The sequence below is a fragment of the Anomaloglossus baeobatrachus genome, chromosome 12 (genome assembly GCF_048569485.1).
Source record: "Anomaloglossus baeobatrachus isolate aAnoBae1 chromosome 12, aAnoBae1.hap1, whole genome shotgun sequence".
NCBI classification, from domain to species: Eukaryota; Metazoa; Chordata; class Amphibia; order Anura; family Aromobatidae; genus Anomaloglossus; species Anomaloglossus baeobatrachus.
In genome coordinates, this window is record NC_134364.1 from 38,017,760 (window position 1) to 38,031,852 (window position 14,093).

Sequence of the window (14,093 nt, forward strand, 5' to 3'; positions counted from 1 at the left end):
AATGTTTTTTTTTTCTGATGCCCAAAAGGTTAATATAAAATAAAATCTTAACGCTATTTGCTAGATTCCACGACACGTTTCTGTAGGGGACCCTGTCTGACCTTTTACAGCCTCGTATACAATAAAAAGAGAGGCACAAACAACTAGCCTTGTATTCAGGGCCACCTCAGACAAACGGAGCACAATTTATGTCAGCAACATTGAATAAATGACTAGGGAGTCGAGCTGTAATTATTTTACAAAGTCACCGACTTGACATTTGGAAAACTGCGGAGAAGGTGAATATAGATTAGTGGTGGTGGATGGGCAGCCGGCTGTGGAGACTCCGGATAACATGTAGCTCCAGGATTAATTTATTTCTCACTTTAATATAATTACATCCTATGAGAAGGATGAAGGCACATTTACTACAGCGTTTAACTAAATTTCACCTTACGTGATCCATCTTTCTGCACCATGAAATGTTCCTCGGTGCAGCGCGACTTTATTTTAGCGGGGGTGAATACATTGACCCCCCCAATCACACAGACACCGATAATTACCCATCCAGTCAATAATAAAAAAGGGATGTTTTGGAATGATGGGAACGATTTTACCGGGAGGAAATTGTTACCATGACAATTCGAAATAAAACCTTTTACCAGAAGGGATTTATAAAATTATTATTTACTACAAATAATAGTTCTGCCTTTTCAGCGTGAATGCATAAATTACCTTTTTAATGCTATTGCAAAAAAAAAATGTCAGTTATGTTCTGTAAATTGTAACCTATAAAAGACTCAGGAATCACAGATTTTGATATTCAAAAAGGAGAAATTTATTAATACAAAAGTGCTCGTGCAAAAATTACATTTAATTTCATTATACATAGGATGATAAATTTGGGATATAGGGAGGGATGTAAAGCCGCACTATAAGGAGTGGTGCAATACTTGCGGCAACTGCAATACCTGGACCATTCAAATATAACCTCAGTTGATAATACATATATGTACAGGCATACCTTAAAGGCACAGGGACTGCCAAAATTAGGGCATAGTATACATATATATTATTCTTTAATAGGGTGCTACTGCAACTTGTATACCACACAGAGCTGCCTCTAGTAGCCACAAGGACTAGAAGGAAAGCACGAACTGCATGCGCATAATATCCAGTGATCAGTATGGTGTTAAGTAAACCTAAGTAGATAGCCCCTATTTACACCATTGCCCCATTAGCAAATCAGTTTACCTGTAGCGATTTAGTAAGCAGTATAGGTCCTATGCAGCGCCTCAGATTGCACCTGCCCCAACCTCAGGAACGCTGTTGTTCGTCGTTCCCGGGGTGTCACACGTAGCGATGTGTGCTGCCTCAGGAACGACGAACAACCTGCGTCCAAAATGAGCAACGATATTTGGGAAAGGAACGACGTGTCAACAATCAACGACTTGGGGGCGTGTCCTAGACATGGTGGCGTGAGGAAGCTTCCCTCCAGAGCTCCTGCGCCCACAGCTTAATTCTACAGATTACCGCGGTCCCTCCGCATCCAGGATGGCCCCCAAGAAAAGACCGGGTGGTGCCCCCACCTCCGCATCCCCCGGAGGGAGCCAGAAGTCCCAGGGGAGCCTCTCCAGATACCTGGCGGGGCCGGGCCGGGAGCTCCCGCCGGCGGCCCAGGACAAGATGGCGCCGGCGTCTCTGCAGCGTTCCCCGGCTGGGGATTCTCCTGGTGCGACCCGGCGCCCGCCCACAGCCTCTGCAGCTCGGGCGTCTGGTGAAGGGGAGAAACGAGCGAACGCCACAGTAGTGAGACCGGCGGCTGCAGAACAAGGTATAGAGGCGTGGAGGAGGGGGGGACCCACAGGCCCGGCCACACAGCTTGTCACTGAGGAGACAGAGGAGGCCTCGACATCCGGGGGATCACCAGTGCTGGGATTCCCTTTGTCCCTCTGCACCCCAGGTACACCCCCTTCTCTGGGGCAAGCAGAAGACCCCTTGATGACAGGCGACCAGCCCCCTGGCCCCTCTCGGGATGACTTGCAGGCTTTGAGAGAGCTTATATTGGCCCTCCCCAGCAAAAAAGATCTGGAGGATGTGGTGGCCAGCATAGAATCCTCCCAGCAGGTGGCGCTGACTACCCTGAGAGAGGAAATGGTGGTGCTGGAAGATAGAATAGAGGCAACAGAGCAAGCACAGGAGTCCCTGGAGGTTAGAATGGAAAGGATTGAACGGGACTGTGAGTCTTCTAATGCCCGCATTAGGGAGCTTGCTCTGCTATTGGACGATCAAGAAAATAGGGGCAGAAGAAATAATATAAGGCTGAAGGGAATTCCGGAGGACTGGCCCCAAGATATGCTGCGCACCAAAGTCTTATCTATATTCAATCAAGTCACTGATCGCCCACCTGAGGCCGCCTATCTCTTTGACAGAATTCATAGGGTTGCAAGGCCCGGCCCCAGATCTGCTTTCTTCCCCAGAGACGTATTATGTCGCTTGCATTACTATGGGGACAGAGAGAGGATTCTTCAGGGAGCCTGGTCGCGTGGCTCTGTGGAAGTAGATGGGGCTGTGGTGAAGCTATTCCCGGATGTCTCTGGCCGCACACTATATATGAGACGGTTGCTTCACCCCCTTTTGCTCAAAATCAAAGAGGCAGGCGCCTCGTACAGATGGGGCCACCCCTTTCATCTAATTGTCCGCAAGGGGGACACCGTGTTCCCATTGAGGAGGCACTCTGAGCTTTCAAAGTTGTATGACTTTCTTGGAATACCACACTGCTCAATCCCGGACTGGATGGAGTGGGAACCTCAGGCCCCAACTGGACGGCGAAGGAGGAGGGATGACGTCCAATCCTCCCACTGTGATGATCTTGGAGGGTCATGAAATCTCTCGGTTGATGATGGGTCGGGGAAGTGACCAAAGTGATGGCTGGGTGGTCGGGAGAGGAGTATGGTTGGGGGTTGCCTGGGGGTGTCCCCTGACCTCCTTGCTCCGCTGGCAAGGGTTCTGGCCATTCGATGGGCCCAACGGACCACAGCGTACTGACTTACGTTCAATGTAACTTTAATTTGTTGACGTTGGGTCGTTTGTGGGGGGGGCGGGGGGGGGGTGTTTGCATTTCCGTCTTGGGTGGGTGGGACCGCGGGAGGTTAAGTTGACAGACCCTCCTCGTTTGATCGGGGTCCGGGTCACTAAGCATACATAAGTGAGGCGCGGGTTGGAGCTCTGGCCACATGTCAGTTCTTGTCCCTAACTATCCCTAAGCAGTTTCTGGGCTGGTCCCTGGTACTGCGTGCGGCAAAACAGCTGCTTTTCCACTCTCTGCCTTTCCACTTTTTGCTCTTCTACTTCTTTCTCTTTCCCCTGCTAAAGGGTCTCTGCTTTCGCTTATCTACATCCTCTCTACTCTCCCTCTTCCACTCATCCGTTTCCCCCCTCCTTTCCTTCCCCCCGGGTTTTTTTTTTTTTTTTTTTTTTTGCTGGGGGGTAATTTGTTGTTCGTTTTTCCAGAGGTCAGTGACGGAGTATGACGAAGCAGAAACAAGCCGAGCTTCGGGTGGGCTCACTGAATGTTAAGGGTCTTCACAGCCCGGAGAAACGGTCTATTCTCCTGAACCTACTATGGAAAAACAGAATTCAGGTCGCTTTCCTCCAAGAAACACACTACTGTGAGGCAAAACCATACAAACTTGCTGATAGAAGGTATCCTGTAGTGCATCATTCACCCTCCCCTGACTCTAGATCCAGGGGCACGAGCATCTTAATGTCCAGTACGCTCCCATGGGAACTGTTGGACTCTCGATCGGATGATCAGGGAAGGCTTCTGATGCTTAAGGGACGCATTGCTACACAGACTTTCACTTTTGTGGCGGTCTACTTGCCAAATTCGGGTCAATGCCCTACATTGCTGCGTTACCTTGAGCAGATAGAGGAATTCTCTGAGGGTACTCTGGTCTTTGGGGGTGACTTTAATGTTGTGTTGGAGCCGCCGAGGGATAGCTCCAAAGGGGTGTCCAGTGTGCCACATTCGGCACTACGACGCTTGCGACGGGGTTTACATGATCATCAACTAATAGACACTTGGCGATTGATGCACCCATCAGACAAAGATTTTTCATTTTACTCGGCGGCGCATGATTGCTACACCAGGTTAGACCTCATTTTCCTTAAACATGGGGATCTACATTCTCTGGTGGCTTCTTCAATCGAGTGCATATCATTCTCTGATCACGCCTTGATCACAATAACTCTATCCCTCGGCTACCCCATCGGGAGGCAGAGTCAATGGACCCTGAACACTTCGCTACTCGATGAACCGGTGACAATGCAGGAAATAAGGGATGCCTTGAGGGAATATTTCAGTGGCAGTGGGGGGGGGGAGGTGTCCCCGGGCATAGTCTGGGAGGCACACAAATGTGTGGTGAGGGGTCTGTTTATCAAACATGGGGCACGCTTGAAGAGAGAAAGAGAAGCTAGGGCTACATCCCTTTTGGCAGATATTAGAGAGCTGGAGGCAATTCACAAGGGGTCTCTGGGAGGGGATGTGGGGGCTATTTTGGTCAAGAAGAGGGAGGAACTGAGGACCCTACTATGCTGTAAAGCTAGGGGAACATTGGCTAGGTGTAGACGGCATTTCTATGAATTTGGCAATAAGAGTGGCAGGACCCTGGCTAGAGCTCTGAGGACTCAGAGAGCGAGAGGATATGTCTCTAAGGTGCACATCGCGGGAGATAGGTGGGCTACTTTGCCGAAAGACATTGCCTACGCTTTTAAAGATTTCTTTACTGCCCTCTATGCAATTGATGAGGGGCGGTCTGAGAGGGCCAGGACGGAGTTGCGTAGCCGTATACGGATGTACATCGCGGACTCCGGCTTGGGACATCTCAAGCCGGAGGCTGCGGCCGATCTGGAAAGACCCATCTCGGAGGAGGAATACTGGTCTGCACTTAAAAAATCCCCCACAGGCAAGGCTCCTGGCCCGGATGGTTTCCCTCTGCTCTATTACAAAAAGTTGGATTCCATTTTGATTTCCCCATTTCTCTCAGCATTCAACCATGGCCCACATTCTGGAGCTGCTCCCTTGCCAAGGGATACCCTAGCTGCTAATATAGTTGTCATCCCTAAAGAGGGCAAAGATCCTTCGTTGTGCTCTAGTTACCGACCCATTTCCCTCCTCAACACAGACCTGAAGCTCTTTACTAGGATTCTTTCGGATAGACTCACCCCTTTGCTTGGGGAGATTGTTCACCCTGACCAGGCTGGGTTCATGACGGGTAGGGAAGCAAGGGACAACACAACTAAGGCGTTGAACATAATACACAAGGCTAAATCCGATGGGCTGCCTTTGATGCTTCTGTCGACCGACGCAGAAAAAGCGTTTGACAGAGTTAACTGGATTTTTATGGAGGAGGTCCTGCGGGCTGTGGGGTTGGGGAGTAGGATGCTTGCTTGGATATGTTCTCTGTACAGCATCCCTTCGGCAGCAGTCAGAGTGAACGGTCTCCTTTCAGAGAGATTCCCCATTCGCAATGGAACAAGACAGGGTTGTCCTCTCTCGCCCTTGATTTTCATATTGACTCTGGAACCCCTGCTCAGTCGGATCAGAGGCAACATTAACATTTCGGGCCCTAACGTCTCTGGTTCTACTTATAAAATCGCGGCTTATGCGGACGATTTGCTTTTTTTCATTACCAACCCTCGGGTTTCCCTCCCTAATCTTCTGAGAGAGTTGGAAACATACTCCTTTCTATCTAACTTTAGAATTAATATGTCAAAATCCGAGGCCCTAAATATATCTCTTCCTCCTGAGCAAGTCACATCGCTACAATCCGCGTTCGAGTTTAGGTGGGCTAGCCAGTCCTTGAAGTATCTGGGCGTCCAGTTGGCTGCGGACTCTAGTCAAATTTACAAGTTGAATTTTCACCCGCTCCTGCAATCAATTAGAAAAGACTGCGCTAACTGGGGGAAGGGCTACTTCACATGGTTCGGGAGATGTGCAATACTGAAGATGAATATCCTGCCACGTCTCTTATACCTCTTTCAATCCTTGCCGATTAGGATCCCTAGCTCTTTCTTCAAGGAACTGGCCTCTTTACAGATCAAATTTATCTGGGCCAACAAACCGGCGAGACTCTCCCGGTCTCTTTTGTGCAGACCTAAGATTAGGGGTGGCCTGGGTATCCCAGACCTTAAAAAGTACTATTGGGCCACGCATATGGTTAGGGTATTGGATTGGTGCCGCCATTCCAGCACAAAGCCGTGGGTGGCCCTAGAACAGAGCTTCTCGGAAATACATCTCCCGGCCATCCCCTGGCTTTTGAACCTCTCCCTGCCTGCTCTGAGATCTCATCCTACCATCGGCGCCACTGTTGAATGTTGTTCGAGAAGGGAGGTCAGACGACTCCTTTTGCCAGTGCCTTCCCCTATGACACCCGTGTTGGGCGACCCGGAATTCCGTCCTGGTCTCTTGGACCCGGTCTTCAGGGGGTGGGTTCAGGGGGGCAAATTCAGAGCTTGTCATCTGGGTAGAGAGGGGGATTGGTTTTCACTAGCGGATATTCGGGGCTTCTTGCCTCCGGGCCCCTTGGGGGATTGGAGGGCTATGCAGATGAGGCACTACATGCACTCCCTCCCTCACTTCAGTCGATATGCCGGACCTCCTACGGGATTTGAAAAGTTGTGCCTGGGAGAGGGAGTCTTGCGGCACTCTCTATCCTTGGTATACAACATGTTATCAGATCCGGGGGATTTGTCCCCCCCGGCTTACCTTTTGCAGTGGGAGAGGGACCTGGGGATTAGCTTATCCGACTCACAAAGAAACAACATCCTCCAGCTAGCACATAGAACTTCGATCAGTTCCAGACTGTTGGAAGCTAATTACAAATTGTTGGCCAGGTGGTACAGGGTCCCGACCAGACTACATAGAATGTTTCCCTCAGTTGACCCGGTTTGTTGGAGATGCGGTCAGGGGGAGGGTGATTTTGTGCACATTTTTTGGTCTTGCCCTTCTCTGCAGCGGTTTTGGTCAGAAGTGGGGGAGGTAATCAGACGAGTGACCGGTACTACTGAAAAAATGGGTCCGGAGCTATTCATTCTACAGCTATCCGAACTCCCGGTCTCTAAATATAGGAGATCTTTGCTTAGATTTCTGGTCATGTCTGCCAGGTCTTGCATTCCGCTTGGTTGGAAGTCTAATACCCCCCCCACGGTGACACAGTGGGTTTCGCGGATTAACGATCTGATGTATATGAAGGATTTGACATCCTCTATTAATGATCGCCAGGAAGACTTTTATAGGACATGGTTCCCATGGATGGAGTTCACCTACTCGGCGGAGTACGCGGACTTGTTCTCTGAACCTCAGGATTCGTGATTTATCCTCCTCCACCCCCCTTTTTTTTTTTTTTTCTCGCATTCTTTCTCCCCCTCTCTTTCTTCCTCTCTACACTACTCCCTGATCTTCTCTCCTGCTCTCTTCTCCTACCCCTCTCTTTATTTCTTTCTTTCTCTACAATCCTTCAATCTTTTTTCAGGCTTGATTTCTTTTTCTTCGCTCTTCTCCCTACTTACATTAGGTTGGGTCGGCTTATAAAATATGTAAATTGGGCCAGACTTGAGTAGTAGCGGGGATGGGAATTGCATATGTGTGCTTATTGTTTGTATATATTCTACCGTCATTTCTGTAATAATACCTGCGTCCCAGTTGGGAGCAGGAGATGTATTGTTTGATACGAGTTTGGCTTTAAAATAAAGAATTTAAAAAAAAAACAAAAAAAAAAACAAACAATCAACGACTTTTGCCGTTTTTCGGATTGTTAGCGGTCGCTCGTAGGTGTCACACACAACGACGTCGCTAACGACGCTGGATGTGTGTCAAAAATTCTGTGACCCCAGCGATATCTCGTTAGCGATGTCGTTGCGTGTAACGGGGCCTTTAGTGTAGGATCATTTTACAACAGGCAAGATAAATGAAAACAATCATAATAAATGGCAAACACAAAAAGCTGTCACTTACCTCTCCCATAGATTTCTATCCCGGAATGAAACACTCCAATTCCCAATGTTGAGGTGTATTCATTAATCCAGTACTGGAAGAATAAATGGGAAATATTTGTTGATTACTCATCATTAGAAGTCAAAGGATTATTCTGTTGTGCTGTAGGGTAATATTGGGAATATTGTATAAGCAAATTATTAAACTAAAACCCTTTCACTTTCCTTTACAGGGAAGAGACCCTTAAGATATACAGTACATTACAGTAGATCGGTGAACTTTTCTTGGTTTAGGCAAGTTAGAGGTAGATAATTAAATAGGACTCATCCGTGGCCACTAAGCAGTTCTGTTCCATTCATTTCTTTAGATTTGGCTGCTGCCCGAGTGTCACACGGAGGTTTGTACAAACTTTGAGGACTGTCATAGCAGCCTCAGGCTCTGTTCATATTCAGATTCTGACCCTTCCCCGATGGCTTCTCTGGTGTATGGGATCAACAGTGGCAGACACTGGCATTGACCTGCTGTGTGCTGATTCATAGACAGGGCAGCAAGGGGTAATCTCCTTTTAGTATCCTTGTTAGGCTCCTTTGATCACATGTGGTGGGGAACCCAATCACATCTGCTCCCCTTCTATTTATACTGGATGAAATCTTCTACCCATGCCAGCTATAGGTTAGTGTGTTTACCTATGAGCTTTTGGTATCCTGGACTTTTTGGTGAAAGTGTTGCTTTTGCTTGGTGTGGTTGTGGAGTGTACCCCTGTTTTGTACTTCCTCCCTGCTCTTGTTTTCCTTCTAATCTCTTATTGTCTGATACCTCCGTGTGTGCATGCTGAGTAATAGAGTTTTGGTTCCCCTGTCTGTCTGTTTCTGTGGTTATCAACACACTCTTGTCCTGTCCCTCCCTGGGGGGAGGGGGAAAGGGAATAAGATCAGGACTGGTCAGCAACAGACCCATGAAGGAGACTCAGGCCTCTCCATTATTAGGAATATCCCTGACGTTAGAGAGAGCAGAGGCCCCCCTAGCTTGAGGGTCAGCTTAGGAGCCCCAGTTCCCTGCTATCCTACAGTTGTCATGACGCCGAGCCGATATCCACTAATTGATGAGGGTGTTGGACCCCTACTGATCCCATATTGATGACCTATCATCATGTTAGGGATGCCCATTTTATAAAACATTTTGTTATTTATCCAGCCATCTGAGCAAAATGTTGTTTTTTTTCCCCCATACTATTGCTTACTCATAAAACACCTTACATCCAGCAATCTTTCTATCCCAGCTGCTAATGAAATCACAGTGAACGTCTAATGATATTGAAAATGTAATTTACAGGAATTAGAATACTAGGTGAGTATATAATTTTCACTTCTAGTTCTCTGTGGTCTTTTTCATAGATGAATCAATTACGGAAAAAATACTAAACCAGAAATGTTCTGGTAATGTTCTACCTACATTTTGCATTTGTAGGTTTTTTTGGAACCATTTGAAACATCTGTCAGGATTAAACACGATATAGGTAGTATTCCTATCTATTGGAAACAGAAGATGCTCGTGTCCAACGTTCCACAGTACTTGCAAACAAACATCACCTATCTACTGTTGGGACAAAACCAACAGGGACTAAAGTGTGAAGAGTGTGTTTCCTTGAGAGAAGGATTTGAAGGGGGTGACAACTGTGGCGCAGTAACAAAATATAAAAGGCCAGGCCAGCAGATAAGAGGAGGAGTTGGTGCCACGATTAGCAAGGAGTTCAACATGTACACAGCAAAGAAAGCACATGTTGACTGCATTGGAAGTACCCGGGAGCGAACAGAATTTGAATAAGACTTTAGTCATACTGATTACAATGAGGAACCCGAAGACTGAATACTGTTTACCAGAAGAAGACCAGACTTTGCTGTCAAGCACCGAAGACCTAAGGCTGAGCACCGGTTCTAGAGGCAGACCAGACTTCGCGGACAAGCACCAAAGACCGAACACTCAGCATTGGTTCCAGAGGAGGATCAAACTTCGTGAGTCAAGTACCAAAGACTGAATACTGATGACTGAAGATCGGGAACCGAACATTTGCTCCAGGGCAGTTTCCGAGTGAGCCGGGCCTTTACTTCCCGCCTTTACGTACAGTACTAAGAAAGTAAAGTTAGTTACCAAGTTGAACTGGTGGCGCAGTAACTTGTAACACAGCAACATCAAATTTAATGTACAACGTAAATAGATACAGTTGTATAAATCTTGAGGTTTTTTGCAAAAGGGAATGCTTTGACCAAAACTATCGTGACACGGACGCTTCCCTGATAGGTTGGGATTGGGATAACGTTAGTAAACTCTGTTAACTAGAATCTTAAGTAGTTTTATGTAATAGATCAGTGGATTGCTATTGTGTATATCACCAACTGTGAATTGATTTGTACTTTTGTACCGCTCATCGATTACCCTCTTACTTTGCCAACTCCCTGTGTCTGTAAAATAAATACTTGTTGTGAGTCTTGTTTTATTGCGTCGTTGGATTTCTGGCCCCCCGTTACACATACATACATCATATTGGCAAAGACAACAGCTTAGAAAATCCTATTTAGAAGCAGAACTGGAATTCTTAAGCCAAATATTCTTGCAAAGCTCTTTCTCTGGGCAAAGTATTGCTAAAAAATAAATTAACATATTGGTTTTAAAACCATAATCATAGGATTGTAACCTAAAAACCCATAGATACTGCAGCACGTGACCCTTTTCTGTGCATCCAGTAAGGCTGCTTTCACACTACGTTTTTTTAACATCCGTCATGAACTTTTTTTAACGCAAAAACGGATCCAGTGCAAATGCGTTTTCATTTCAATGCATTTGCAATGGACTCGCGTCATCATGCGTTCACATGCGTTTGCGTGCGTTATAGTGAGGATCCAGCGAGTTGCAGTTTTTTAACTTTCTTCAAAAACGCTACTTGTAGCGTTTTTGAGCTGCGTCCAAATACTGCAAATTGCTGGATCCTGACTAAACGGCACGCAAACGCATGTGAACGCTGGCATGCTGATAGACAGGATCCTGCTTGCTCTACTGAGCATGCCCAGAAAACAGCCTGGTGTGATCAGTCTCTCTCCACCTCCCCCTCCCTCTCTCTCCACTCTCCTCCGCCTGAGAGCGGAGGATGCTCGTAACCAAGGTAAATATCGGGTAACCGCGATCTTAGTTACCCGATGTTTATCTTGGTTACGTGAGCAGGGAGCTGGCTCCTAGCAGCTGCAGACGCTCGTAACCAATGTAAATATCGGGTATCCAAGCAAGTTACCCGATGTTTACCTTGGTTATGAGTCTCCGCAGCTGTCAGATGGCTCCCAGTCTCACGTTCAGTTCCCCTCACTCCCGATCACATGACTCCAATGCCTGCCCATAAACTTAAAGTGACAGGATCCTGCAAAATAACACATGCGTTTGCATGCGTTTTTTTGCTGTAAAAGCAGGATCCGCTTTTGCAGCAAAAAAAGTTCATGACGCATGTTAAAATAACGTAGTGTGAAAGCAGCTTTACTCTAACCCCTGAAGATCAGCCCTTCAACAGCCTCTGCAGGGGAAGTGTAGTATTGTACAGTGCCCATTCCATGTTGCGCATTTGTTGTGGATTTTTAGTTCAAATTAAGTTTTATTATAATTTTACTCAAAAAGTAACATCAACATTGCAAATCAATGTATCAGTATATGGAGTAATCACATTGAGAAGGCATGTAATTACAAAATGATTAGTCTAATTTATATCCCAACAGTTAACATAAAATAAACATCTCCTCCGTGGAGGCTCAGGAGGTTTTAAGATGGTGAGTAGGCTAGTAAGATCTGAGTAAGAAAAGGAGTAGGAAGGGCAAAATTAAACAAGGACTTGAGAGGAAGGAACAAGAAGGATCACAGATTAAGCAAGTGGGAACAAACATAAGGGAAGTCCGAGGGAAAAAAAATGTCATCCAGCCTGCGCGGGCCCCCCCCCCAAACAGGGATGGACCAGTTCCTGCTCATCTTAGTCCCCCCTCGGCTAGCCATGAGTCTCTATCAGGCGAATCCCTGAACAAGATCCATGGGGTCCATAGGTCTAGGACTCTCACTGATGTTTCCGTGGACTGTCCGATCAGTTCCTCCAATCTAATTCAATTCTGTGATCAAGTCCAACCTAGAAGGGGTTTGTGTCTGTTTCCACAATCTAGGTATGAGTCTTCTTGCCGCCGGTAGGACGTGTCGAAGGAGACTTTTTTTAATCTATAAATCGAAAAGTTGCAGAGCAATAAAAGCGTGAGCTCTGGGGAGGGAGTGACTCTGCGTGTTGAAAGCCAGTTAATGAGATCAAATGCTGCCATCCAGAAGCCGCTAATGGATTCACATGACCACCATATATGCATATATGAGCCTCTGTCTCGTAAGCATCTCCAACAGGTGTCCGGAGTCATTGGGAACATCGCATGGACAGCAGTGGGACAACGGTACCATCTATATAGAATCTTGTACCCCCTCTCCTGGGTCAACGCGCTGAGTGAAGATTTCTGTGTAAAGAGCAAAATTTTTGCTCTATCTTCTGTAGTCAGGGATCTGCCCAAATCGACCTCCCATCTAGAGAAGAAGATGGGTGGGTCTACTGACACAATTCTACTTTCCATAAAAGTTTTGTAGAGCAGCGATACAGTATGTTTTGGAGGGTCCCTCACCTTGCAGAGCAACTCGAAGGGCAACACTGATCTAAAAATGTTTCCCTGTGGATGGAGAGAGCTAATATAGCTCCGTAGTTGTCTGTGAAAAAAAAAACATGCGTCGGGGGGGCGGGAGTTCTGAAATAGGTCACTGACAGGTATAATAGTAGTTGGAGTACTAAAATCTGTTATCATCGGATGATCTGCTCTATGTTTGTGTAGGAATTTAGTTCTATTAATCCCCACTGAAAAGTTTGGGTTGTCATTTGTTGTGGATTTTTAACACAATCCATAGCGGAAATTTTCCGCAGCGTGTGAACATTGTTATAAGGTCTAGGTAAGACAATAAGTGACTCTTGACCAGGGTATTTCTATACCATACTATACATGGCTAGGAAAGGAAAAATAGGAATTTTACACAAGTATATATCTCCGTGCTAGGCTTATGAGATATATGAAAGGAAAACTGTAATGGGCAATCATCATCATCATCATCATCATCATCACTCTGTGGAGCTAGCAGCACAGCCTTAATAATGCACCTGATCAAAGTGTTACCAAGCCTCATATATGTAATAGTCTAATGGTTCAATCATGCCTTTATAATGCCTTTATAAAGGACCTTTCACCAAATTTTCACATTAAGTGGACACCCAATGTAATAGTGGCTGCAGAGCGGGATAGAAAATATATATATATTTTTTGGTTTGTTTTGTTTTTCCTCTCCATTGCGGAGATATTAGCAATCAAAGTATTTTGCACCTATTAAGTTAACTTTTTTTTAAGTCTAAGTAGGTGTTATCAGATAGTTTTCATTGGGAGCATGGACTTCTACCTGTATGATGCTGACCAAACATAGGCAGTCAGTAACACTCAAAAGAAAGAAAAACACACCACACCCCCACCCTTGCTTAGGATTTCTCAATGTGTGCTATGTAAGGATACATCCCTAATCTCCTGATCCACATGTCACGTTGACTATGTGATAGCGGGGATCGGGGCTCCTAAGATGCTCCTCAAGCTAGAAGGCAATGTGCTATCCCTAATCTCAGGGATACTCTTGAATGTAGAAAGGCCTGAGTCTCCTTCCTGGTCCTGCTCCTGACAAGTCTTGATCTGATTCCTCCTTGTGAGGGATGGGACAGAAGTGAAATGAAACCCACAGATAAAGATTGACAAGGGAAAACCAAAACTCTGTCACACAGCAGGTACACACAAAGGTAAAGACAATAAGCGGTTCAGGAGAAAAACAAGACCAGGAGGAAGCTACTAAACAACAGGGGTAAATTCCACAACCACACCAAGCAAAGAGCACAACTATCACCAGTAAAATGGGCTTTACACGCTACAATAAATCTTACGATGTGTCGGCGGGGTCACATCGTAAGTGACGCACATCCGGCATCGTAAGTAATATTGTAGCTTGTAAAACCTACGTGCGATTGCGATTGAAC

The 14,093-nt window shown here is 46.2% G+C and overlaps 1 protein-coding gene across 1 annotated transcript in view; it reads right to left on the bottom strand.

Moving 5' to 3' along the window:
* The window catches only part of LOC142258477 (deubiquitinase DESI2-like), a 104,494-nt gene that overhangs the window by 17,962 nt on the left and 72,439 nt on the right, over nucleotides 1–14,093 (bottom strand). Inside the window, exon 2 of the mRNA XM_075331097.1 lies at nucleotides 7,997–8,069. Coding sequence (XP_075187212.1) covers nucleotides 7,997–8,069 — 73 coding nt within the window. The remainder of the gene's footprint in view (nucleotides 1–7,996; nucleotides 8,070–14,093) is intronic.